The 27,640-nt window shown below is 37.9% G+C and overlaps 2 protein-coding genes across 2 annotated transcripts in view; one reads left to right on the forward strand and one right to left on the reverse strand.

The window, feature by feature from the left end:
• The window catches only part of tg (thyroglobulin), a 42,604-nt gene that overhangs the window by 11,668 nt on the left and 3,296 nt on the right, over positions 1-27,640 (forward strand). Inside the window, exons 16-44 of the mRNA XM_053647672.1 lie at positions 274-474; positions 591-797; positions 914-1,059; positions 1,152-1,299; positions 1,701-1,865; positions 2,087-2,236; positions 3,140-3,304; positions 4,017-4,139; positions 4,420-4,535; positions 5,129-5,237; positions 5,708-5,905; positions 6,833-7,003; positions 7,326-7,412; positions 7,572-7,655; positions 7,862-7,999; positions 8,326-8,499; positions 10,653-10,764; positions 11,346-11,425; positions 11,553-11,690; positions 11,921-11,986; positions 12,913-13,047; positions 13,161-13,325; positions 13,757-13,961; positions 14,779-14,866; positions 15,112-15,250; positions 15,549-15,745; positions 21,616-21,780; positions 21,944-22,111; positions 23,059-23,246. Of these exons, the coding sequence (XP_053503647.1) occupies positions 274-474; positions 591-797; positions 914-1,059; positions 1,152-1,299; positions 1,701-1,865; positions 2,087-2,236; positions 3,140-3,304; positions 4,017-4,139; positions 4,420-4,535; positions 5,129-5,237; positions 5,708-5,905; positions 6,833-7,003; positions 7,326-7,412; positions 7,572-7,655; positions 7,862-7,999; positions 8,326-8,499; positions 10,653-10,764; positions 11,346-11,425; positions 11,553-11,690; positions 11,921-11,986; positions 12,913-13,047; positions 13,161-13,325; positions 13,757-13,961; positions 14,779-14,866; positions 15,112-15,250; positions 15,549-15,745; positions 21,616-21,780; positions 21,944-22,111; positions 23,059-23,246 (4,228 nt within the window). The remainder of the gene's footprint in view (positions 1-273; positions 475-590; positions 798-913; positions 1,060-1,151; positions 1,300-1,700; positions 1,866-2,086; positions 2,237-3,139; positions 3,305-4,016; positions 4,140-4,419; positions 4,536-5,128; positions 5,238-5,707; positions 5,906-6,832; positions 7,004-7,325; positions 7,413-7,571; positions 7,656-7,861; positions 8,000-8,325; positions 8,500-10,652; positions 10,765-11,345; positions 11,426-11,552; positions 11,691-11,920; positions 11,987-12,912; positions 13,048-13,160; positions 13,326-13,756; positions 13,962-14,778; positions 14,867-15,111; positions 15,251-15,548; positions 15,746-21,615; positions 21,781-21,943; positions 22,112-23,058; positions 23,247-27,640) is intronic.
• Positions 13,970-21,602, reverse strand: LOC128609919 (src-like-adapter). The gene is made up of 7 exons (XM_053628829.1): positions 20,922-21,602; positions 20,327-20,426; positions 17,554-17,640; positions 16,977-17,074; positions 16,757-16,888; positions 16,521-16,644; positions 13,970-16,240 (listed from the first exon to the last, which is right to left on the reverse strand). The coding sequence occupies exons 1-7, from the start codon at positions 20,998-21,000 to the stop codon at positions 16,015-16,017; spliced, it is 846 nt and encodes a 281-aa protein (XP_053484804.1). The 5' UTR covers positions 21,001-21,602; the 3' UTR covers positions 13,970-16,014.

Here is a 27,640-nt window from a genome sequence, read left to right on the forward strand (position 1 = left end):
ACATTTTTCCCCATTCTGATGGTTGATATGAAGAGTACTTGAAGCTGCTGGCCCGTATCTGCATGATTTTATGCGTTGTGCTGCTGCCACATGATTGGCTGATTAGATAATTGCATGAATGAGTAGGTGTACAGGTGTTCCTAAATAAAGTTCTCTGTGAGTGTATATGTTTTAATGCAGTCTATTCTAACACATGGTTACAAACTATGACTTATTCTTTCTTTTCTTTTCTATTTGTTGGTGATGGGTTGTGCGTTGTGTGTGGCTATACAGGTCCCAGTTGGTGTGCTCTTCAGAAGAAGCTGGCGTCTGAGCGAGAGGCAGGTATTGGCTATGAGCCAGAGTGTGTGGAAGATGGTAAGATGTTCAAACTTCAGCAGTGTGATGAGGTTTATTGCTGGTGTGTTTCTGAAACTGGCCGGGAGATCCCCTCCACCCGCAGTCCCCGCTTAGTGAAATCATCTTCGTGTGACAGTACGCAGTTTCCACTTCTCTTTTTAGCCCACTTACTTTGAATATTAGTGAAGTTGTTTTTTTTGTTTTTTTTACAAGCATCTGTAAAATGGTTATTTCTCTATGTTTTGTGTTAGCTCCTCAGTGTCCTCTCGTCTTCGGTGTCTCTATATCCCATGGTGCTATTCTGTGTGACAATGAGAGTGTGGCTGGGAAACAGAGGCAGCGCTGTGAGATTTTTTGTGACCAAGGTTATATTAATGCCCTGCCTGCAGAAACATTCTTGTGTGATCCAGTGACCAGGACCTGGTTGAGTGAAGCTCCTCTGGTCTACTCCTGCCAAAGTAAAATTTGCACACACTCATAAGCATAATCTATGTAAAGATGCAAGTGTCACATTTTGTTTATACTTACAAACGCCAAGAATGCATTGGTGTGAAAATGTGTGTGTGTTTCTCAGGAGCTCAGCCTCTGCAGACTGTGCAGGTATCCACAGTGTTGTACCTGTCTCTGGCAGAGGATCAGCAAAGCTGCGTTGTTCAGCGTTCTCTGCTGCACGCTTCTCTTCTGTTTAACCTGAGAGCAGCAGGACTCTGCAGCTTACAGGTATCCTACTCACCTATATCCATCCACTTTGAGCTCTGCTGCAGCTGTCCAGTTTCTGAAACATATATTTTTTGTGCTTGTTTGTGGCTTAGCTATCTCCTGGTCAGTACGGATCAATTTGTGATGAGTCGTCTGTCTTCTTGGAGTGCTTGAGCCGGCAAAACCTCACTGCTTACATCACTTTTAAAGTTCGCCTCTCTGATCTGCCAGTCAACGTCCTGCCTGATCTCCACGACATCGGTAAAAGCAACTGCAATTGATGCACAGCATGTATCACTGAATCACTTTTTAAAATTAACATTTCAAATTTTCAATTTCCATTCAATTCAGTTCAATTCAATTTTATTTGTATAGCACTTTTAACAATGGACATTGTCTCAAAGCAGCTTTACAGAAACATATAAACACAGGATACAGATGTAGGTTGTAATAAAAAAATGTGTTTATAGTCAATGATTATATAATTTCAAAGATGTCTTGGAAAAATTGTTATTTGCAATAATGCCATGCAATGGATCTTGGTAACGTCCTCATTTCAGGCTTCTCTATACGGTTTTCCAACCGGAAACACTAAAATTAAAGCTATACATATTTTAAGCCCTAATGAATCTAGGCTAACATCAATGTGTGTCTCTGTTTAGACACTGTGCTCAGCAGTCAGATGAAGCGGGATGGGGTGATGGCATTGATCAGAAACAAGTCGTACCAGTCAATCTTCGTCTCGGAGAGCACTACAGCCTTCTCCTCGCCTGCCTCTTTCAACTGCTCTGCAGGCTTTCGGCTGCTCCCAGACTCCTCTGGGTGTGGTAAGCTGACTCTACTGCCTGTTTCTCTGTTAATCATAGGCCTGCTTTGGATAATGAATGGGAAAGTAGTGATCTGGTCCAGTTTTTATATATTTAACAGGTTTTGTTTTTATATGGGTGTGTAAATGCCTCGGAAGACCTTTCTAGCTGGGTTTGTAGTTTACTCTGTGGTTACTAGTAGTGTGTCTTTTTAAATTTCACACATCCTCTGTCTCTTTCAGTGCGATGTCCAGCTGGCTCATTCTCCAGTGGAGGTAGATGTATTGCATGTCCACATGGCTCATATCAGTCTGAAGCAGGGAAGGACCTATGTTTCCCCTGTACCTCAGGAACCTCCACAGCAGCACTAGGTGCCTTCAGCCCTTCACACTGTAAGTGATAGTTAGACCCATTATTTGTGACGATGTAGAATTAATCGGATCCAACTCATGGTTGTTAGGCATGGTTGTTCAGACATTTGTCTTTTAGTGACACACACTAAGTTTACATGGACAGCAGTAATCTAACTATTGACCTTATTCTGAATAAGACAATATTGTGATTAAGCTGTTTATATGAGTCGCTTTTAGAATACTCCTTTCATGTTCATGTTTTACATGTTATAGAACATAGAGCAATTAACAGCACACGTCATTACGTCACCGCGCCACGCCATTCGACGTTCCCTCCAGAATTTCACGTATCAACATACAGTTTATCTTCGTTATGGTACCGTATACAGTTTTGGATGTTTTTATTTTACATTTTTACGAACGCTTCAAGTGCGGTTAATTATTTGTCGTGCTATACGTGCGAATAGACGACTGCTTGAAGCTGTGGGCTGCATCCCAAACAGTGTTCTTACCTACTCTATAGTAGCCGAGATACACGTATTTCATCTTCTATAGGCCTATAGTAGGCAAGTACGTGGTTTGGGACGCAGCCGCTCTCTCTTATTTGCAGTAAAGCGGTTGAGCACTACCGTGTGTGATCGTGTCCTGCGCAAAATGCGGTGAAAACTCTCACACAACATTAATAATGTGATTAAGGTGTTTACATGTCTGTAATGCACATCGATAATGCGACTAAAACAGGAGTACTCCACATGCCTTAATTCAATTTGTGTTTACTTCAAGTATGACCTTAATCGGATTAAGGTAATAAAAAATTGCTGTTTACATGGTAGTTTCTTAATCAGAGTATCGTCTTAATCGGGTTAAGAGTGGATTATTGTTGTCCATGTAAACGTACTGAATGATCTGATTTTCTATTGCATTTTTATCTCGGGTGCAAAGGTGTTTCAGAGTGTCAGCAGAGGAACCTCAGTTGTACTGAAAAAGGGGACTTCCTGTCAGCCCAAAAGCACTTCTTGTCTGGCAAGTGGCTTTGTGTCACTGTAGAAGGGGAAGAACTGTCCTGGACATCTGCAGATGAGCCAGTCACTGCAGAGCAATGCAAAGGTAATGATGTATGTCATGTCATTAATCTCAAATGAAGGAATGTATATGTGCCAGAGCCATATCTCCCTGTAGTTCTTGACTGGTTTCCCACTGAAGTTAAGCAGGGTAGAACCTGGCCAGTACCTGTATGAGAGACCTCCTGGGGAAAACTAAGGTTGCTGCTGGAAATGGTATTATTGAGGCCAGTAGGGGGTGTTCACCCTGTGGTCTGTGTGGGGCCTAATGCCCCAGTATAGCGATGGGGACACTATACTGTAAAAACAGCACTGTCTTTCGGATGAGACGTTAAATTGAGGTCCTGACTTTCTGTGGTCATTAAAAATCCCAGGGCACTTATCGTAAAAGTATAACCCGGGTATCCTGGCGAAATTCCCCCATTGGACCCCTTAATAATCTCCATCTCTGAATTGGCTACATCACTCTCTCCTCTCCACTAATAGCTGGTGTATGGTGGGCGTTCTGGCGTGCTATGGCTGCCGTCACATCATCCAGGTGGATGCTACACACTAGTGGTGGTTGAGGAGATTCCCCCCAATACTACGTAAAGCACTTTGAGTGTCTAGAAAAGCGCTATATAAATGTAACTTATAATGAACTAAATTTATCAGTAAATTAAATATCCCAAATATCTTTGATGAAAATACATTCCCTTTTATGTGTAAATATAACTAATTAAGTAGATGTGTATGTGTGTGTCTGTCTATATGAGCAGCTTTGGAGAAATTCAAGGCTGTTACAGTGTCATCACTGTTGCTGGATTCTGTGGATGCTGTGGTGCTGCAATCTATTCCCTCCTCACAGCCACTGGAAACTCAGATTAGAAAATGTGTGCTTGGTGAGTGTGAGTGTGAAGTGGGGGTGCAGGTGTGGGTGTAGGAGTTCATTTAGCGATAAAACATACAGCCTATTTTTATTACAACAGTGGCATTTTCAAGTGCTGTTATTATGAGAGCAATTACGCACTAACTACCTGTTTATCACAATTTTAATTCGTTCCAGAAGCTTGAACTCTTGATTGCACCAAAATACATAAATCACCCACTAACATTCTAAACACTTAATAACTATTACGGCAACCTAAAAAGACCTTTTATTTTTTACTTTCCTCTCTCTAGATTGTGCAAAAGATGACTCGTGCCAGTATGTTGCTGTTTTCAATGAGGGAACACAAACCTTCTGTGACTTCTACAGCACACAGACAACTAATGTTGAATGCAAGACCTCTCAGGAAGTAATAAGTACACATCATTCTCACTAATAGTGATGCATTTCTCTGCATTATATCTGGCTCTTTCACACAGAGGCACTCAAATCAAACATATCTCTACACTGAACACACTGCAAACATTTAACCTGCACATCGACTTCAGTATTATCAGTGCCTCTATTACATGTTTTGTGCTTTCACTGGAAAAACTATTAAAGTACATGGGACTTTCCTACTTCAGGATCAGGAGATTCTTCTCTTAAAACATTTCTGTAAGCTTTCAGACTATTATGATTAAAATTATTCGATCCTATTTGTTTATTTTATTAATATTTTATAATTACAATAATTCTATCCTGCTTGCTAATTATTCTATCCTACTTGTTTATTTGTTTTATTTTTTTTACTAAATAGTTACTTAATGCAGCTTTAAATGAAACATCTGGAACCAAATGACTGACTGATCATCAACAGTCACAAAAAATGGCTAAATGCAATATGTCAACATGACTTTTTTCCTTTTGACAAACATTCTTGAGTGACTCTTTTACTGTGATGGGTAACATCAGATGCAAGTTCAGTAATCTGAATTGACTTTGTTTCATTTGGCATTGCAGAGAAAAGGGTTTCTGGGAAATGAAGCAGCTGATACATTCCAAGCACTGAGCTGCTTGTTGAAAGTCAAGGTTGGAGACAAGCCCAATCTCATAGTGCTTAGAAAGAAAGGTATGATATGGGATATGGGCAGTTGTTCTAGATCATTTAATATTTGCCTAATAAATATAATAATAAAGCATATAGATTCTTTATGGCATGGTGCAGCATGTGACCATATCTATAAACTGGGCCATATTATTCGTAGCTAAATGAACAGTGTTTTGTAATGTTGCCTTGAATCATAACTGTTTGCAAAGAGAAAAAAAGTACTCAGCTTACTGGCACTCTGTTTATGCTTAGTAAGTTATACATTTGCTAAAATGAAGTCTAGATCTAGAGAATCCAGTCCACTAGCTCACATTTCTTCATGCCAGTACTTCTGCATATAAAGCAATAAGGTACACCCTTCTTGATTAACTTGAAGAAGACTAAAATAGTGAACATGTTCTTTTTAGATGGTCCTGCCCAAAATGTGATGCATATCAAGAACCTCTTTTTTCTCTTGCTTACCCCAGTCTCTTTTTTTTTCCACACCAAAGGACATGAATTCAATATCGCTGGCAGGAAAAGCTTTAAGAGACTGCGTTTTCACAAAGTGAATTCTGGAGTATATCGCACTGTTGTATTTGAAGCACCCAGGGCATCTCTAGATGATGTACACCACTTCTGTGTGGACACCTGCAGTCAGGAGAGCTGCTGCGATGGCTTCATTCTCAACAAGAATGTCCTCACTGGAGGTCAGTAGTGGTTTTACCTCTAAATTCAACACATTTTGTTAGTAACCATCATGTCTTATAGCTGCCAGAAAGTCACTGTTAAACTCTTAACAAGGTCCTTAAAAACAATTTTCCCTCACAGATAAAACATATAAAATACATATTTATATATGAAAGATATTTTTCTTAAAGGGAAAGTTCTTATTTCACATTTGAGCAGTTCTAAATATTTATTCGCCAATTTCTAGTCTCATCAGACATTTCTTTTGTTTTTTTCTTCATCAATTATAATTAGATGAATTTCTAGGCTCTAAATATGCTAATTCAGTTGTTGATATCAACTTCCTCAATATATATATTTTATTAAAGACATAAAAGACAAAGACGGTGGTCAACGTATTCCTGTCATGATTTGATGTCTATTCTCTTCTTCGTGGTTTGTGGTTTGGACAAAGGCTGGACAAACTGCTCCAGTTTTGATTGGTTTCAAAAAGGGAAATTGCATCAGCGGAACGTGCTCAAAGCCAATTTTGTTTTGGTTACAGTAGCTGGTTATCTCACTCTGTAATAGCAACATGAGGGGCATTGTTGTAGGCTGTGGAAATGCTCCATCGAGAGCACAAATCGGTGTTCATTTCAATTTGTTTCCATTGACAGACAGAGCCTTGTGCAAACGATGGCTGTTTTTATCTGTATCAGCTGATGCATGTGTGTACAATGTGTGTAATATGGATTTTGCAATTGATTGGAGTCCAGTGGGAGTTAGAGCTGGCTTTATTTTTATTACTTTTAACAAATTATTTAAGCAGTTGACGTAAAAAATCTCTGAGGGGACTAGAAATTGCCAAATAACTATTTAGAACTGCTCAAATGTGAAATAAGGTGAACTTCCCCTCTAATATAGGTAAAGAGTTGAAGGAGTGTGTCTTTTTGTGTTGGGATTGGCAGGATCGGTGATGTGCGGTCTGCTGAGTTTTCCTGATGTGCTGCAGTGCAATGAGGAGGACTGGGACGTAAGCGGCGTAGTTTCATCCAGACGAACCTGTGGAGCTGGATTCAAATATAACAAACAGCAGAAACGTTTTACCTTTGAATTTGGTGGACAGAATTTCATCATCAGTAAGACACTTGAAGCTCACTGCAGAATCTGTAAATGTAAAAACTTTGAGGAAATATGTGGATTTTGGGTTTGAGTTTTTTTTTTCTTTTAGTTTTAATTGTTGTTAGTCTAAACGCTTTAAAAAAAAAAACTGTTTAAAAAAATCTATCACAAAGAGATTGTTTCTTTGATGGAAACCCTTATAGGACTTTGCCTTTTACAGGTGGAGACCCTTTAACAAATTAGAACCATTGACCATCCTAAGATTATCCTGCAGAACCTTTTTGTACTTATAAGATATGTATTGCATTTAGTTGAGTAGGACTGTTGTCATGCTTCCAGCTGATTCAGCCTTGCCAGCATCAAGCAAAAACAAAACTGATTACCAAGCCACTATCATCAGCTTCCAGCAGGTCTACCTCTGGACAGGTACAGACCCAACATACCTACATCATACTTACTGCTTTAATCTATATAACACAGTACACACTAGAGACGCTTGAGTCGACAGAATCATGTAAATCTTGAACAGCACAGCTTACTGTCATGTTTGCTTTAGTGGTACAACAGCCATGTTTTTGTCTGCAGAGTCAGATATGAGCACACGACCAAAGACTGAGGGAGCCTGTGGAGAATCAGCACTTCTAGAAGTTTCCAGACCCACTCTGTCTGGTATGAAATGTTCTAAGACACTTGTACTTTAGCTGAACTTTTAAGCAAGTTGACATCAATATGACTGACCGGGCATGGGTGGCATTATTACTGTATTTTACAGTGCCCTATTTTTTCTTTTTAAATAAATGAAGAAAGACAGTGGTAAATATGTTTAGTTTTGTCATAGTCTTTGATTAACAAGGTGTTTTTATATGACCTTGTAGACTCAGTGAAGCAGAATTTTGAGGTGCTTGATACCAATGAAATTAAGATTGATGCAAAGAAAGAAACACCAAGCCAGCAGTACTGGGTCTTCAAACACCAGTTCACTGCAGCAAAGGCCCAGCTCTGGTGTCTCAAACGTAAGCTAGAAACCTTACTTAATGTGGTTAAATAATACTTTTCCTTGTCGCTGATGTGGTACCATCAAGGCTACACTATTTTATATGAGATGGGCATGTGTTGTACCTTAAATGATCTTTTCAAATAAATTGAAGGTACTTCAGTGCAATTTCAGGTATAATTATGTACCTTAGATTAGTTTTAAAGGTATATACATATTACTAAAGGTACAAAGATGTCCCCTTGATGGTACCACCACAGCAACAAGGAAAAGTTTGGTACCTTTATTTCTGAGATTATACTATGTGTGTTGTGTGTCTGTTTTCTATGGCTGTATACACTGCAGACTGTATAGAGGAGGAGTTTTGTCATGTGGCAGACCTTCGAGATGAATGCCCACTGTATTTTACATGCATGCTGTATCCTGACACACGAGTCTGTGGAGCATATGATAAGCCTCTGAGACAAGCCTGCAGTCTGGTACTGCCACAGGACCCCCAGACCGCCTACCAGAAGAAGGGTGAGCTCAAGACACTCTGACCTGCTGTACTGATCAACACTAGATCAATAAGCTACACTACATCAGTGCTGCTCCTCTCTGTAGAAATGGCCGCAAGTCTGATGTATGTTATTTAAACAGCACCCTTTAAAGTACCCTTTCCCACTGTGTTTAACTTCAATCAGAATCTTTCATTTTTTCACATGGATCTGATATTAATTCTTCCCACTGCTCTGTTTTGGCAGAAGCCACATGAGACCTATCTTTTCTGTATACTTATTAGCTTGTTTTGGTGCCTGTTGATCTTAGCAACTGTCCCAGCATTTAAATAACTCCTAGGTTTATACAGCTGTGTCTGTCTTGCTCCAGGCCTCGCTGTAAGTGAACTGAGAGAGCTGATCATGCAATGTCATCTGAGTTCTAAATGCATGGACAGCCTGTACTAATGAGCCCTGGTGAATGCAAGGAGCTGAAGATTATGTCTGGCAGCAGCGAGTGTTTCTGGGCTGATGTTTAAACAAAATTTCTTTTAGCTTACTTTATCTTGGCAAAGCCATTAAAGTACAATATTTATTTGGGAAACCTTCTCAAAGACAAATTATTTAAGAAAAGCCCCTTTTGATTATAGATACAAAAAAACGAAGAATATTACATTTAAATGTGCACTAGTATACACCAATTGTATTCCTCAGTTCCCCAGGAATAATCCTGTTTTATATACACAATGAATTTATCTGTGAATATAACAGTCTGTGAGTGTATTGAGAGAATTCTTGCTTGATCTCAAGGTGACACATTGTAGCAGTCTGTGTTGCAGATTAACCTTACAACATGCATATATCAGTTTGAACTTTCGCTCAATAAATTCAATTCACATAAATTCACCAGAGGTCAAGAAATGTATTTATAGCAACTGAAAGCAAATTTTTAAAGCAGTTCAGCAATTGAGGAACCGTATGAACCTTACACCAGTTTTGCTGTAAGTTGGACGTTGGAAAGTCAGTGAGTTTGGTTCCTTTTAGAATTTAAGTCAGAGCATCAGTCTCCGTCAAACCTGATTAATTAACCCCTCATATTGCATTTAGTTTAAAGCTAAGCCGTGGTAGACCTAATTCTCTCTCTTGCATCTACAATGTTTCAGATGAAAAACATGGAATAATAATTAAAAAAAAACAATCACTGAAATCATTTCATAATGATTTTATGAAATGCCAGGGTTTGTTACAATGTCATTTCAGGAACAACTTTACCTTTAATAATGTATAGACAGGGCTTCATTGCAGGGATTTTCAAGCATACTGCAAATCCATTACCAGTATATTCATTGTTGCCATGTGCAGTGTATATATATTTTTTTCTTTCTTTCGTTTTTGTTTAAGTTTTGGTATAGCTATAAGTTAACTCTATCATATGGTTAGGCTTCTTCCTGGTCCATAATTGTTCCCTTGCATTTGTGGGATGTCTTTATTTTTTCTCCAAGGAGAAAAATAAGTATTATGTAATGTTTTACTGGCGACCACACAGTAGTAGAGATTTCCTTCACATGTGGAGTGCTTTCAAGCACCAAGCATATTGAGGCCATGTGGTAACAGACCTGATTTATGGCATCTGCACTGTAGATTGTCTTCTTCAGGCTATTCTGTGTGGTATCGCCTAGTGTCTATTCTATGCTATGGCTTAATATCAAGATCATAAACATAGACATTATATATATATTTCCCCTGTAATCATTAAGTTAGAAACTTGTCTTATTTACATATTTCTCTTGACATAGAGCTCCAGAATATCAGTCAACTGAATATTTAATGGTAAAATGGTCAAATAGTTTCCAGTCTAGGACTGACACTGATTATGTGGCCGTAAGCACTATTCCATCTACAGCAATTCTAGTGCTATTTGCACACACAAACTTCTCATAAGATCATATAAACTACAGTGAATATCGCTCTGGCATGCAACTTTTTTAAAATTCACTCTGATTAGCTGAATTAATTTCTGAACTAATTGCTGAACTCTCCTTTATTGAATTTATGAATCAGAAAACCATCTGCGGTATTTAATGCATCTAATAACCATACATCATAAAATTCTTTTTTAAATTGCAATCTGATGCTTTATTTAGACAAGTACAAACTTAGACAAATAAAGCTGATTCTCACTTCCTCTCTTTCCAGTCAATCTAACTGGCAGCGTGAAAAGCTTTTACAGCCGTGTACCTTTTAGAAAGATGGTGTCTTATTCTGTGCGCTACCGTGTTGGTACGCTCAACAAGTCCATCACTGAAGGGTAAGTAAGACATAAATATGACTTTATCTCTGGCAAGGTTTCTGATTAACAACGCTCACCATCAGGAACATTGTCCCTTGAAAACCACACTGATATGATCTTACTTGTCCTCATTTGTCTAATAATTCTGAAATAGATTTCCATTGCATTAGTTATTATCAGGGGGACATGGTGGCTTAATGGTCCAACCTCCAGGGTTGGGGGTTTGATTCCCGCCTCTACGCTGCGTGTGTGGAGTTTGCATGTTTCCCCCGTGCTTCGGGGGTTTCCTCCGGGTACTCCGGTTTCTGCTCCCAGTCCAAAGACATGTCCTGTAGGCTGATTGGCATCTCTAAATTGTCTGTAGTGTGTGAATGGGTGTGGGTGTGGGAGTGTGTGTGTGATTGTGGTGTTCCCCTCCTTGTGTCCTGAGTACCCTGGGATAGACTCCAGGCTTCCTGCGACCCTGTGTAGGATAAGTGGGACAGAAAATGGATGGATGGATGGATAGTTATAATCACCACCAGCAATCAAAAGCCTCTGTATGAATGTTTCATGGTTTATGGTTAATGTTATTTTTTTTATGTCACTGCTTTGATCAGGTTTTTTGAATGTGAGAGGCGCTGCGATGAGGATCCTTGCTGTAGGGGAATTGGCTATGTACAAGACACTGAAGCATCTGGTATGAGCATGCTGCAGCTTTTACACTGTTTTGTCCCATGCTATTAATGCATACAGCATGTTGCTAATGGACGGACTATAGCTAAGTACATCTCTTTATTTCTTTCTCTCTCTCTTTCTTGGCTCAGCTGTTCAGTGTCTGACTCTGAATAGTCTGGGGATTCAGACATGTGGGGAAAATGAAAGAACTAAGTGGAGAGTGCAGGACTGCTCTCCATCTAAAGTCCAGACTGAAGTCTACCCCTTTGGCTGGTATGAGAAGCCAGGTATGTATGTGTTCTTTACTCCAGAAATGTGAATGTTTGCAGACGTGTGTGTGTTTGGTTGTATATGCTTGTTACATACTCCTACAAAGCAAGAATATAAATGCATCTAAAGTAGTATGTTGGCTCAGAACGTTTATATTATTATTATTCTGAAGTTTAACTGTAGAACAGACAAACAGATTCTGCTCTCTGCTAACATTGTGTACATTACTAAACCTCTGTGTTTCTAGTGAATCAGTGGACAAAAAGCCCTGGTATTTGTCCTTTGTTCAAACTTCGCTCTCCCTCAAAAGTTGGTAAGGAACTCATGCATTTTTATTTGAATAGTTCAAAACTACACGTTTGGTAAAAATTATCATTTGTTAAACACAAGTGCACGATGTATTATACATTACAATGCCCTGTTCTCCCATTACTATAAACTTGTATCATGGGATTTTATTAAGTGAAATGAATATTACTCACCAGTAGTACAATTAGTTTTGTTAATGGCCATGTTTATGCTAGCATAAATATAGATAGATATCTTTATGTCATACACTGCAGCTGCAGCTGATCTCCATCAGTTAAGAATAACAGAGTCCCGATTTATGACAAGTGTCTCTAACTGTTTAGATCCACATAAACTATACACACGGCTATAATGTAATTACTATCAGTGTGTGCATTATGGAAGGATGACATGAGTATTTGTATCTTATCATGTAAATACACATGCGTATCAATCTTCGTGCCTAATTAATCACATAATTAATAGTATTTATACAACGCTCACATGTTCTCTACTCCAGGAGAATAAATACCCTCCTGTGCCATTACATTGTAGGTATGGTCAAGTACATTCCAGTTCATTTTATTGGGTGAACATGTCAAAGCACTGTACAGTAACTACATATAAGTTACACTTCAAATAAGCGTCTATTTTCTGTATAGGTAATCTGCAGTGCTAATAAATTATAGATTGGTTTAAAGTCAGATGTTTTGTTTGGGATATACAAATGGTCAATTGACATTTCTATGACTTGTGCAGTAGAAATAACTTTATAATGTAGATAATCACACACACATATCCTGATACAATATTAAACCAGCAATATATGTAAATGTGATTACTCATAGCCTGTCAAAATACACTTGTGTATTTGTAGTAAATGCAGATATACTACTGTAATGCATGTTGTGTATACTATGGAAATATATGAATGCAGATTATTATTCACAGTTAATTTGAAAAACTGGAGAGTACTGGATGCCTCATATGTCGTGGTGGACTCGTCTATCTCTGCATTCGACATAGTTCATATCAGCAGAGATATTGCTGATGACCTGGATAAAGTCCATAACTGGTGTCTGGCTGGTGAGACTTCCTCTCATCACACACATACAGACAACTCTGGTCATCAGTGAAGGATATCTATAGATATGTGTGTGTGTGTGTGTGTGTGTGTGTGTGTGTGTGTGTGTCTGTAGCCTGTGAGGAAAATGACTCCTGTTCAGCTGTGTCAGTGGCCAGGAGAGAGTCAGCAGTGAGGTGTGTGATGTACCCAGACACTCATATCTGCCTACCAAGCTCCAGTGGTCAGCACTGTGTCCTCCTCATTAAGGAACCTGCCGAATATGTCTACTTAAGAACCGGTGAGTCTAATGTTCAGGGAAATTTGGATAATAACAGTAAAGAATAGGCAACGCTACGGTCATCCTATACTGGATATATCCAGAAAATATTGCTTTTTAAAAATATATATATAAACAGACATTACAGGGCAGTGGTAGCTCAGTGGTTAAGATGGTTTTCTGATAGGAACTTCATGAGTTCAAATCCCACCACTGCCAAGCTGCCACTGCTGGGCGCTTGACAAAGGCCCTTAATGGTCAACTGCTTAGTTGTATAAATGAGATGAATGTAAGTCACTCTGGATAAGAGCATCTGCCAAATGTCATAAATGTAAATTACAGGGATCTCAATTTACAGTCAGAATCATCGTTCTGACCCGTTCCTCTCTGTAATATTCTTATAAAATAACATCACTGTCTAATGTTACTGCTATGGAATATTTTTGTTTAAGTGTTGAGGCAACAGCTAACCTCGGTGTCCATCCCTGGCCATGGAATACTCCTTGGTAAAAACGAGATGAAGCTGATTGAGACTGACGGCAAGAGTGTGACTTATTTCCTGGGTGTTCCTTACGCAAGTCCACCAACTGGTGAAATGCGTTTCAGGCCCCCGAAGCCAGCTGATTGGACAGGAACCTGGAATGCCACTTTTGCTCGGTGTGTGTTTTACTTCTGTTTCCACATGCTGTATTCAGAGTTGAGTTACATGCACATAGTGGGGGGTTAATACTGTAATTGTTCACATCAGTATGAAGGTCTCAAACATAATTACAGACTTAAGCGCTCTTCAGACAGTTGCAGGGAATTTGAGCATGCACATCGGAGGAGACAGCATCTTAATTGGAAACATTGTGCATCTCAAAGAACGACATTTTTATGGATAAAATTATGAACTACACTTAATGTGAGCTGTAACTGTAACATTGGTCAAACCGTCTGCATATTTTCTTTTGCAGGAGAGCACCTCGAATGAACTAGAACATTGGCATTATTTTATAAACATGACATCTCAAATGAGCTAATTATAAGCATGGCAAAAATAGGATAAAATCCCATGCGAACATTATGATTTTATAACTCTGAAGTAAAATCCAGTGCTATTAATATATATGTCAACGCAAGAGCTAAAAATATAATGCAAACACTGCAACTTTTAAATCCTCACTTGCTTTTATATCATTGTTTTGCCAGCAAAGAAAAAAAAACTGCTTCTTTCTTCTGCATTTTCTCTTCCCCAAATTTTTCATGCTTAAAGGCAAGGTGGTCTCTTCTCTGTACACCTCTACTCAAGAAAAAATGTGGCAGTTTCTGAGGCGTGAACTATGTGATTTGCATAATCTGAATGGTGCATCCGGAAAATCAACTTAAGCACTTTTGGACTTAAGTTGCCAATTCTGATTACAGTCCTGTTCTGTGCTGATTTGCAATTGCTTATTGTATGGATATTTGGGTTTAAATCTTGGATATGTTTCAGGCCCTCTTGTCTTCAGCCTGGTGACACTGATAAATCCAGCTCCAGTGAGGACTGTCTCTACCTCAACATATTTGTACCCAGCAGTGTGGTAGGTCCTGATGAGCTTCTCTCTCTCTCTCTCTCTCTCTCTCTCTCTCTTTCTCTCTCTTTCTCTCTCGCTCTCTCTCGCTCTCTCTCTTTCTCTCTCTTTCTCTCTCTCTCTCGCACACACACACACAAAAATACAACATTGTTTAATGCACATATACTGTGTAAATAGTGTGCCCATAAACTCTTATTTCTGCCTTCTGTAGTGCAATATTGATTTTGTGTGTGTGTGTGTTTATGTTACAGAAGCAGCCTACTTCAGTCCTAGTGTTCTTCCATAATGCTGACTCCAGCTTACTAGATGGCTCTTACCTCGCTGCTGTAGGAAACATCATCGTTGTGATCGCAAACTTCAGAGTGGCTGCTTTCGGATTCCTTAGCACAGGCACTATACACTCCGGCAACATACAGATACACATTGTTTTTACTATATAGCTTTATTTTTTTATCATATTTATTTAATTACATAGTAAGAAGCTAGTCTGTTCCAGACAACACTAACTTTCTAATCTTTGAAGAATACTACGCTTTAGGTGCAAATTTTAGTGTGGACTCTTATGGTGTAATAACACAGATTTTGACTTCTATTGTTAACTATGGTATCCATTAGTTACAGATGACTGGATTGTGGATTGTAAAAACTCATTCACAGCCTTTTAGTTCACATAGCTTCATGTTTACAGGTTCCAGTACTCTTTCTGAGAACTATGGGCTGCAGGACCAGGCAGCGGCACTGGGGTGGGTACAGGAGAACATCGCTCTTTTCGGAGGAGACCCCACAAGAGTGACAGTGGGAGCAGACAGAAATGGTGCCGACATCGCCAGCCTTCATCTGGCCTCATCCTCTTCCTCATCTCTGTTCCACCAGGCTTTGCTTATGGTAAGTGCGTGAATAATGAGTGGCTGGTACACAAGATAAAGGATAAAGGACAAAGTACAAGAATAAATATTCTTTGTCCATCTTTGGTAATAAGGAGCAGACGGTGGGAAACTGTGTGAAAATGGTGCAACAGTTTGAGCAAAATACTTCATTTGTTTGAGCGACAATGTCAAGTTGTCCTCCTAAACTATAGAAAGAAAAGAAACGTATTCCTTAGATGTGTCTATTTGGCGTATAGATTTTACTTATGATTGTTTTGTTCTTTTTGTTTAATAGTCCTCCTCGTTGTCCTCTTCCTCTGTAACCGCACTGTACATACGTCGACTTGAAAATGTGTTGATAGATCTCCACTTCTTCCTCTTCCTGCTATGCCTATTTTTCTCTTCCACTCCTGCCAGAGAGAGATAGGATGATACACTGTCCTGCAGTCCAGCACTGATGTAAGATTCCCGTTGTGCAGAGGCGCCAGTGGTATTCTGCTGGTCAAGCTCCATTCTGGGGAGGGATTAATACATTAGCACAATTAGCAAAAACTGTCTTGCATGTATTTTAGCAAAGATTGGTTGTCATATGACTAGTTCACTGATTAACCACAGGTGGCTTTGAAGCTGGGTGAGAGAACAACCTATACTGTTTACATAATGAGTTATTTGTAAATGATGACTCTCATTTGTCCATAGCTCAAGTGAGAAATAAAGTAAGTAAAGCCATTTGCCATTATTTGCACTTTCCTACAACAGCCCAGCTTAGCTAATGTTCAAAGTGAGTCATGTACCTGTCCACTGTCGTCCAGTTAATGCTGTGAGGTCTCAGTATAGGAGCAGACTGAGAGATGCGTGCTGGGTCAGGGGCTGCCAGGCAAGGACCAGTGAGTATACAACACAGACCATCTGCTATGTCTGTGTGTGAGAGAGAAAAAAAACATCCAGATCAAATTTCCTATTCATTAAAATGCAACTACAGGATTTTACATTAGTTCTCTCAATGATTTTATTATTTTGTCAGCATTACCAGAGTAGTGGTTGACCAGGTCCTCTAGGCACTGGAACGTTAGCCGTGGAGAAATGAAGTACCAGTTGTTTGGCAGACGGCGTATCCGGTAATGCACTATAGCTCTTTGGCGCACAGACAAGCTATACACACCTGCAGGACCAAACCAAACAATTCACTATACATGCTCAGAAACTTAAATAACAAGCTAAAGACACTTCACCAAGTAAAATCCCTTCACCTCTTCTGCTCTCTCTGACCATAAAAGACCCGACTCTGTTCCCAGGCAGCTGAAGCAGCTCTTCGGCTTTTTGTCGTGCAACACCTTCAAACAACCACCTGAATACAGCAGGCAGGAAGCGTTAGTATTTAGCCTACACTATAGTTTTTATGTATTTATTTTCATTAATTGTTTATTAAGGAAGTGGCAGCAAAAACATTAGAGAGGAAAATAAACGAATACTCTAAGATATAGTAATGCATGCATAAATTGAAATAAAATAATCTTAGACCCAATAATAAAGAATACATCAAAATAAGTTTAATAAAGTAAAAACAGACAAATAGAAATCTACTCATTGTTAAATCTAAAGTGAAAACAAGAACAAAAAAATAACAAATTATTTGAGAATAACTTATATGACTAATTGGTATTTTATTCTACTATCAAGAGATAAAAATGATAAAAATCTAAAAGCTAGTTTTATATAATGGATCCTGTAGGGTTATGCACTTATTTGACATGTTGTAAATTAAAAGAACTGATGTTAACTAGTGTCTAATTCATTCATCGACACAATTCAATAAAGTTCACTCACCCATGGTAAACCTTAGCTACATGACAGCGTGGGATGTAGTTTTCTTCTCTTGTCTGGAGAGAGTAAACCTTCACCCAGTAGCCCTCTCTGGGAAAAGAAGGACAGAGAGGGAGAATGAATGTCGTGGCTTTCTGAATGGACTGAAATCTCCATTTCAAAACATTTTCTATTATTAGAAACACAAAACAAATAGAGGAACTAAAAAGAAAGTCCTATCCGTTCTCATTACCCCTCCTCGAAATAGTCCTGAATATTAATAACAGAATGTTGCGAAATCTGCTGTCCATCCTCAGGGTCATGTGAATACAAAGAATTGACTAATAAAACAGATTTTGTTTTTCTAAAATTTAAATGTGAAGCCTCTTAAAATACATGCCTATGACTGCAATGAACAGCAAAGGCTCCAGTTATGCCAGCTTCCATAAGATATCCGCTTTGGGAATTAGGAAATGTTCCAAGAATAACTCCACAGAAAGGCTTTGCTTTACTATGCTTTTACATACGTAGTAAATGTCATTAAAAAAATGACAACAACCAACAGATGGAAAAAAAAATAAGGAAACCCGAATTAAATTTACATAATTAAGGTCCGTCAACAAACATATGATATGGAAATAAATGGAAGGAAATGAAAAATGAAGTGAAATCAGCTGTCAAATGAGATGGATAAACTTCCTGCATAACTGATGTGGTAAGCAGTATCAAGCATTAGTCTTCACTGAACAATCCACATAACACAAGCTTTCTGTCAACAACGATTTGAATACTTCAGAAAGATCTAGCTAGCTAACCTTTAAAGTCCCATCTAACTAATTATGGCTTAGTATTTATGCAAAATTAGCTTATATTAAATGATAATTATTAGTAATTATATTTGGACCAACTCATCGCCAGCCTACATCAACTGTTTACTTTTGTAACTGATTTTATGCATTGTTTAGCAAACGGGTTGTCTCTGCAAATACACAAGGCCTGCAACATTTAATCTAAATAGAGTACAACGGAAAGTAATCAATTATGTAATCAAGTAATCAAGTTGAACCAATCACACTTTTCTATGCCAATAGTGCATGGTACAGACTGCACTCATGTTCAGTTAAAACGAATGTCAGAGAACCACGATTGTATCTAAGTTTATGCTTAAAAACATCTTTCACTCTTGAGCAATGTGTCCCTAAAAAAAAAAACAATATTATAAACCTGAATTATTCTATGTAAAAGAACTCTCTGTAGAATGATGTGTGAAAAGTTTTACATCAGAAAAAACATATGCAAAATCGAGTCAGTAAGACCATATTAAATAAAGCACATTATTCAACATGTATCAGTGTAGTATCTTAAATTGTAACAATATATATTATAGAAAATTTAAAGTCTAAAACAATTATTTGTGTTTCTTTCAGACTAAAAGTTGCCAATTATTTAACTATTATCCTCCAATATTTAAATAGAGCATAAAATTATAAAGAATGTGCCTATAGACAAAGCGACATCTGCACACTGTTTTAACCCTTGTGCCTCAATTAAATTTTTTCCAAAAACTGTCATAAAAAAATGTATTCATATTTTTTTCCACTTTCACTGATGTCGATTTTTTACCAGTATCAATTCTAATCATAATTACCCAACATTCATTCACTTTCAGAATTGTACCCCTTTAAATGGCAGTTTGTTTACATAATGCCACGTATGTTTTTTTTATGAAAAAAAGAAAAATAGTCGTTATTTTCCATATACTAAATGCTAAGCAATATTTTTTTCTTTGATTATTACAGTCTTTGATATGTCAATGGTTAACAACAACATTAATTTTGATGCATTCATATTTTTTATGCTGTGTCAGATTTAAAATAATAAATAAATAACTACTACTAAGGTCCATAAAGGACAAAAATGTCCATGTCCAAATATCTGTCATAAAAATATTATATATTCATATTTTTTTCCACTTTCACTGACTTTGATTTTTTTTACCAGCATCAGTTCCGATCATAATTACCAAACATTCATTCATTTTCAGAATTTTAACCCTTTAAACACCGGTTTCTTTACATAATGCAAAAATCTTCAAAGCTCAGTAACCTTCTTTGATTCGTACACATTTGGTGGGATTTGTGATTTCCAGTACAATATCATTTCTTTCTTTCACTGCTCTTTTACTGTTCACACATACAAACCACAACTCTGATATTCATACACACACACCCACACAATTATAGCTGCATCATTTATTCATCTGGTCTGCAGCACTCTATAATACAGCAGAATCAGAAAAAGGGAAAAGCATGTATTTTCCCCAGAGAGTAAACCTGACAAAATACTTCACGTTTCAGATTTTTTTAAGATAAAAATTGAATGTTTTGAAACCTTGTCAACAAAATAAAAGCCTATTAACACCGAATGCGGGATTTTATGCTTAAACCTCATGGGGATTAAAAGGGGGGGGGTTTCAGTGGGGACATTTTTGTCCTTAAGGTCCTGAGTGTAGCTATTTTGTGTACCTAGTTTAAAATAGATTTATGAAAGCAAATGAGGGTGAAATATTAAAATTCCAAAAAAATACAAGCCTTTTGTAAAATGTGTGTTATTTGCATTAACACAGACAAAATTATTAAAAAAAAAAAAAAAACAACAAAAGACAAAAATGTCTACAAGCACGCACAAGGGTTAAGAACATGGTAATGAAACGCACTGCAGCTTTCTATTTTGCAGGGCGTTCCTTAACACATGAACAGTTGTGAAAGATGTGGAAGATAAACGTGAGAGCACTCACTCAGAAACGAGTCTCAGCCAGTCTCCTGTCCTGAACAGGGGCTCGCAAATTTCAGGGGGAGGATAGTCACTCAACACCACTGCTGGCTCCTTTTCACTTACTGTTACAAAGAAACACAGATAGAACAAATCAGTGAAAACAATGAAATTTTATACTAAATATAAATATGTATGTTATGTTATATGTTATGTTATATGTTCTGCTATGTCATTTACAGTTGAGGGAGCTTATCATAATTCATAATGCGTTGTTTGTTTTGGATACAATATGACAGTTTATTTACTAGTTGGGTTATTGTCACTATGCAGTAGTGTTTGTTTATTCATTTTTTGAACTGAAACATCACATATAATTTTTTTTATATTTTTACTCCAAAATAGTAACATAATTTATCATGCATATAATTTATCATGCACATGTGCTACACCAGATATACCAGAAAATCAATAACCCTACTATATATATTTGTACACTTAATGTTGGGGTAAATTGTCTACATCATGTCAGTAGTTAAATTTTTATTAGAAGCTCAAACTTTATGTATAAGCTCAACTATTTTCGTATAGCACTTTGTATCAATTATTAATTGTCTTACCGCTTGATGGAAGATTGGCAGTGGTCGTAGTCTGTACGAAGTCCTCTCTAGACTTCAGTATCGCCGGCATATTACCCATTATTCGAACTAATTTCCAAATGAGCCAGTTTACGAGCGTTCAATATATCCATACATTTGCTGTCTTTAACTCAGCCTTTAATAATTGACTTTACTAGCATGTTTATAGTACAGCCCTGTCATATAGTGCTGCTGCGTGGCTGTTCTTAACTTCTGCCAGATAAGTAAAGTGTTGACTGTGACTGTAGCCTGTCAGAATAGGGAAGCTGCTTCTCACCACATTTTCCACTCTAGCAATGAACAAAATAGGAAGAGTTGATAAAGCTGTCAGCATTATGCAAATGCACACATGCTGTGCTGGTAAAAAGGCCTATAAATAGGTGATAATATAATTGCCACTAACCCCCCCCCAAAAAACAGCTTTTCATGAGCATACATTTTTTTTATTTTTCTGGTTTTAATTAGTATAAATGAGAACTTTTATTATTTTTGTATACAATAAAATATAAGATCCACAATGATAAATATTTCTACCTGGGTTTGTTTGTTTTGTCTCTTAAAGCAATTCACTGATTATAGTCTTTTGATTAAAACATTGAAACAATGCTTTTAATAGGATTTGTATAACTGAAATCTGGTTTATGAGCATGGCATCTCTGTGTATGTTTTCTTTTAGGGTGGCTCAGTGTTCTCTCCAGCTACAGTAATGAGCAAGCAGAAAGCTCAGGAGCAGGCTGTGTCTCTGGGTTTAGAGCTAGGCTGCTCGTCATTAGATCCTACACAGCTACTTATCTGCCTGAGACAGAAATCTGCTGAGAGGATCAACGCTGCACAAACCAAGGTCGCGTTCCTGTAATTAAAATGCTGACTACAGGGTTTATTAAACTACATCTCCTAGCTACGTCTCATTTAATACAAATTAATACCTTGATTTTTTTTTTGACTGTCGTGTTGGGTTTGATGAATGACATGTACTGATAAATGAATTGTATGGCTGTGTACAGTTGTTGGCAGTGAGTGCCCCCCTGCTAGCCTGGTCTCCAGTGGTAGATGGTGTGGTGGTTAGGGAACATCCATCAGCAGCCCTGAGCTCTGGACGCTTCCACAGAGTGCCACTCATGCTGGGCTCTTCAGCAGAGGATGGTCTGATCAGCAGAGCTAAAAACATCAAGGTCAGAGCAGGCAGGATTTAATCAGGTCAATGTAGTAACACATGACCAAAATAACTACACCCCATGGAAATTGTTGCCTTTTTTTTTTTTTTTTTTTTTTTTTTTTCACTTATTTGGACAAGCAAACATATGATCATCTTTGAAACAGTGCCTGTTAATAAAGTTGATATATTTGAACAAAACCACAAGGAAAATGGACTTTTTCAATCATTTATTGAACAGAAATATCAATAGATGTGATATTCTTCTGTGGAAAAATTAAGTACACCCTTGGCCTCAGAAGTTAGTATTGCCCCCTTTAGCATAAATATCTTCCTTTAGGCATTGTGCATAGCTGTCCACCAGTCTCTGACATCGACTTTCTGGAATTTTTGACCACTCTTCCATGCAATATTCTTTCAGTTGCAAGATGTTTGAGGGTTTTCTTGCATGTACTGCCCGTTTCAAATCCCCCCACAACATTTCAATGGGATTCAAATCCGGGATTTGACTAGGTCATGCCATAACCCTCCATTTCTTCTTTCTGAGTCATTCCTTGGTGGATTCAGACAGATTACCTCACATTATCTTCAAGCACTCTTTGATATGATGCAGATTTCATAGTTGAATCAATGAATCTTGAACACCTGGTTCTAATTTTATGGATAGGGGTATACTTACTTTTTTAATGTGACTCATCTTTTTTTTTTGTTAATTTAAATTGTAAAAATTACTACAAACTGTCAATTTTATGTGTTATTTGATAGAGTGTATCAACTTTATTAATAGGCATGGTTTCAAAGAGGATCAGAAATTAGCTTGTCCAAATATGTAAACAAAAAAAAAAAAACATGTACAGACAAAAAAAACACCAATATCCATGGGGTGTACTTATTTTTTCACATGACTGTATGTATTTACATGGTATTGTGAGAAACTCTATTGCTGTCTAACTCTCATATGAATAGAACTTTGAGCAGCTTCAAGGAAGAGCAGACAGTAAAACTGCTTTCTATGAAGCACTGTCCAATTCTCTGGGAGGAGATGATGCCAACAATTTTGTGAAGGAAGCAGCTACTTGGTTCTACTCTCTACAACACTCTCCAACTCCCTCTGGCTACAGTGTCTTCTCCCGTGCTCTGGAGAACGCGACGAGGTGAGAAAGAACACAATCAACTACTTTATATCAATGGTTGGTCTGAATTCCAGGCAACTCTCCCAGTGATATTTGGATATAATTTAGTCTTTAAAATGGAGCTTGATGGTGCAGTGAATTATCATAAATCATAAAGAAATAATAAAATAAAAAAAACATACTAAAGGGAAATTTTCAAATGCAGATAAGTACTGACCATTTCCTTTATCTACAGTGTTGTTTGAAATTTTGTGAATCCTTTAGAATTTTCTATATATCTGCATAAATATGACCTAAAACATCATCAGATTTTCACACAAGTCCTAAAAGTAGATAAAGAGAACCTAATTAAACAAATGAGGCAAAAATATCATACTTGGTCATTTATTTATTGAAGAAAATGATCTCAATAAAGACTTTCTCCTTGTGGACTCATGAACATTAACATTAGCCAACGTGAGAGAGGCCTTTAGTTGCTTAAAATTTACCCTGCGTTCCTTTGTGACCTCGTGAGCGATTACACTTCTTGTTCTTGGAGTGACCTTTATTGGTTGATCACTCCTGGGGAGGGTAACAATGGCCTTGAATTTCCTCCATTTGTACACAGTTTATCTGAACATGGATTGATGGAGTCCAAACAATTTAAAGATGATTTTATAACTTTTTCTGATGAGCCTCAACAACTCTTTTTCTGAGGTCCTCAGAAATCTCCATTATTCGTGCCATGATATATTTCCATAAACATGTGTTGTGAAGATCAGACTTTGATAGATCCCTGTTCTTTAAATAAAACAGGACACTCACTCACACCTGATTGTCAGCCCACTGATTGAAAACACCTGACTCTAAATTCACCTTCAAATTATCTGCTAATCCTAGAGGTTCACATACTTTGCCATTCAAAGATATGTAACATTGGATCATTTTCCTCAATAAATAAATGACCAAATATAATGTTTTTTTTCTCATTTGTTTTATTGGGTTCTCTTAGTCTACTTTTTGGATTGTGTGAAAATCTGATGATGTTTTAGGTCATATTTATGCAGATATACAGAAAATTCTAAAGGGTTCACAGACTTTAAAGCACCACTGTGCTCTGCATAGAAACTATTACTGATCATCCGATTTTAAAGCTGCAGTATATGAGATTTGAGGTTAAAAGCCCTCTTGTGAGTGTCAAGTCAATACACATTCAAAGAGGATTGACGATTGAGGATTTGACTCGACAGCTCTGAGCTGACAGTGCCGATAGTTAAAAGTGATATTCAGATAAAAGTGAATTCAACTCAATTGAAGTATTATTACTGTAATGCCAGGGCAACTTGCAGCAGCAAGTTATTTAAAAAAAAATGCTTTGTTTCAGGCAATTTTAGCAAAACCATTCTTATGTGCTATAGCTTGTGAAAAAAACTTTATTGCTGTTGGTCTTGAGTTTTAATACAATGCACCCTGAAGAAAATACAACCCATCACATATATTTTTGAAATAGCAGCTACTACCCTTTAGTTAAAAACAACTTTTGAGCACTAGTTGCTTTTCTTATGTAACCTTTTCTGTCCATAAAATAACTCTAAACCATATTCAGTGCAAACCAAACAGTTAAATGTGTTTATGGTTGGCTTTCTGGGGAAAGAAAAGATCCCTAAACAACTTCATGTTAGGATGCCAACACATACTTTAGTGAGAAGGGTGTAGCTTTCATGGTCTAACGGAAGGAAATGGCATTGCTGAGTCTGACTGAAATAAACCAAGTGTGAGCAAAGTTTGACCTTGTAATTTTTGAGGTTTCTCACCTAACAATAGAGATTAGTGCCTTAATAAGGTATTGTGGACGTGTGTCTCTGCATGGCTGTGTGCTGTATGTGCTGGTGTCAGATGGTTAACACTTTTTGACTAACTTTCTTCTTTTTTTTTTTTTTTTTTTGAAGCTGTTGTTTTCTTCCATAAAGAATAACTTTAATTTCTAGTAATGGACATTGCTTACCACTGTGCATGGATCATTAGGAATTAAGAGCCTTAACAAGCCAGGTTGAAATATTCGAGAATTAAGAGAATTTATTGTCCTTGTATTTGAGGCAACAACAAAAAAAATAGCTGAGATGATGAGTGAAACATGATGTTAGGGCTTATTACACAATGCCAAACTGATCCCCAATTTATCCATATTTTATTGAGATTTTATGTATAGCATGTCATATAGACTATTAGTATAACAGTACAGTACCACAGACCCTTCTTTAAATAGATTTCAGTAGCTACTCATACATTAAATATCTGTTTTGATTCAGTGAACAGAAAGCTATTGTTCCATGAAAGATGGAAAGACAGGGCGTGAGTTTGTTGCCTTATTCCGCCTACGTAATGACTAGTGTCAAATATAGCATGGACTATGGCTGAACCACACATAAAGAAGTGCAAAATGTAGCAAGCACCAGCACCACCATGAAGTGTTTGTTTGCTCTTGCTATTCTAACAGTTAACTATTCTACAAACAGCTATGAGGTGATATTTTCATTTGTGCTATAGATAACTGTGATAGTTTAACTCACATAAAGAGTGTTCGTGTCTCTGACACAGATGTCTGATGTTTGGCAGAACCTTAATGCAAACTGGAACTGAATATAGGTTTTAATGTGTGTATGAGTGATGAACTTCCTGTATTTTTGAGAAACAGGCCCTGTCTATCTTTATCTTTATCACTGAAATTAGTTGAAAGTCTGTCTATACACTACACAATTTTGACATACTTTCAAGAGCTGTTTTGAAGATCATCCTTTATATATAGTTTTACCAGATGTGGTGCAGTAACATGACCAGACTGAACACTTTATTTAGTCTGATCTATCCCCATTTTTGTCCATTACCACATTCTAGAGAGGCCAGTGCTACAGTCCATTGGAAACTATCAGTCAAGTGTACTGGTGAGGAAACAAAGAAATGTCATTATAATAATTAGTCCATTGCAATCTATTACATATTCTTGTTTTTACACTCAAACAAGTTTGAAATCACCTGCTCAGAGAACACCGCAGAACCAGGTTTTGAACTTTAATTGAGCCGTTTTAATCACTCTCCATGGCATGTTTGCACAGATAGGATGCTAGCTTGAATGCTTTATCCAAACTTACATAATTTCCACTCTCCCTACACCCACACCCACACTGACAAACAGAGTGAGAAAGACAGACAAACACATAAATACATGACGGGAAGCAAGGTTTAGAAAAGCAACATAAGCCGCTACCCATCTGACTTGTCATCAACCCCATCCCTCATAATGGCAAACAACACCCCCACCTGTTACTTACATACAGTGCATCCGGAAAGTATTCACAGCGCTTCACTTTTTCCACATTTTGTTATGTTGCAGCCTTATTCCAAAATGGATTAAATTCATTATTTTCCTCAAAATTCTACAAACAATACCCCATAATGACAACCTGAAATAAGTTTGTTTGAAATCTTTGCAAATTTATTAAAAATAAGCACATTTACATATGTATTCACAGCCTTTGCTCAACACTTTGTTGAAACACCTTTGGCACCAATTACAGCCTCAAGTTTTTTTGAGTATGATGCTACAAGCTTGGCACACCTAATTTTGGGCAGTTTCTCCCATTCTTCTTTGCAGGACCTCTCAAGCTCCATCAGGTTGGATGAGGAGCGTCAGTGCACAGCCATTTTCAGATCTCTCCAGAGATGTTCAATCGGGTTCAAGTCTGGGCTTGGGCTGGGCCACTCAAGGACATTCACAGAGTTGTCCTGTAGCCACTCCTTTGTTATCTTGGCTGTGTGCTTAGGGTCGTTGTCCTGTTGGAAGATCAACCTTCGCCCCAGTCTGAGGTCCAGAGCGCTCTGGAGCAGGTTTTCATCAAGGATGACTCTGTACATTGCTGCATTAATCTTTCCCTCGATCCTGACTAGTCTCTCAGTTCCTGCCGCTGACAAACATCCCCACAACATGATGCTGCCACCATCATGCTTCTCTGTAGGGATGGTATTTGCCAGGTGATGAGTGGTCCCTGGTTTCCTCCAGACATGACGCTTGCCATTCAGGCCAAAGATTTCAATCTTTGTTCAATCTTTGGTCTGAGAGTCCTTCAGATGGCTTTTGGCAAACTCCAGGCGGGCTGTCATGTGCCTTTTACTGAGGAGTGGCTTCCGTCTGGCCACTCTACCATACAGGCCTGATTGGTGGAGTGCTGCAGAGATGGTTGTTCTTCTGGAAGGTTCTCCTCTCTCCACAGAGACACGTTGGAGCTCTGTCAGAGTGACCATCGGGTTTTTGGTCACCTCCCTGACTAAGGCCCTTCTCCCCTGATCACTCAGTTTGGCCGGGCGGCCAGCTCTAGGAAGAGTCCTGCTGGTTCCAAACTTCTTCCATTTACGGATGATGGAGGCCACTGTGCTCATTG

The sequence above is a fragment of the Ictalurus furcatus genome, chromosome 1, assembly GCF_023375685.1.
Source record: "Ictalurus furcatus strain D&B chromosome 1, Billie_1.0, whole genome shotgun sequence".
Classification (NCBI taxonomy): Eukaryota; Metazoa; Chordata; class Actinopteri; order Siluriformes; family Ictaluridae; genus Ictalurus; species Ictalurus furcatus.

Coding starts and splice junctions, on each gene's coding strand:
- LOC128609919 (XM_053628829.1), bottom strand. CDS start 21,000: ATGGGTAATATGCCGGCGATACTGAAGTCTAGAGAGGACTTCGTACAG. Junction 20,427..20,921: donor TGCCAATCTTCCATCAAGCG/GTAAGACAATTA, acceptor TCTTTGTAACAG/TAAGTGAAAAGGAGCCAGCA. Junction 17,641..20,326: donor TGGCTGAGACTCGTTTCTGA/GTGAGTGCTCTC, acceptor TTCTTTTCCCAG/AGAGGGCTACTGGGTGAAGG.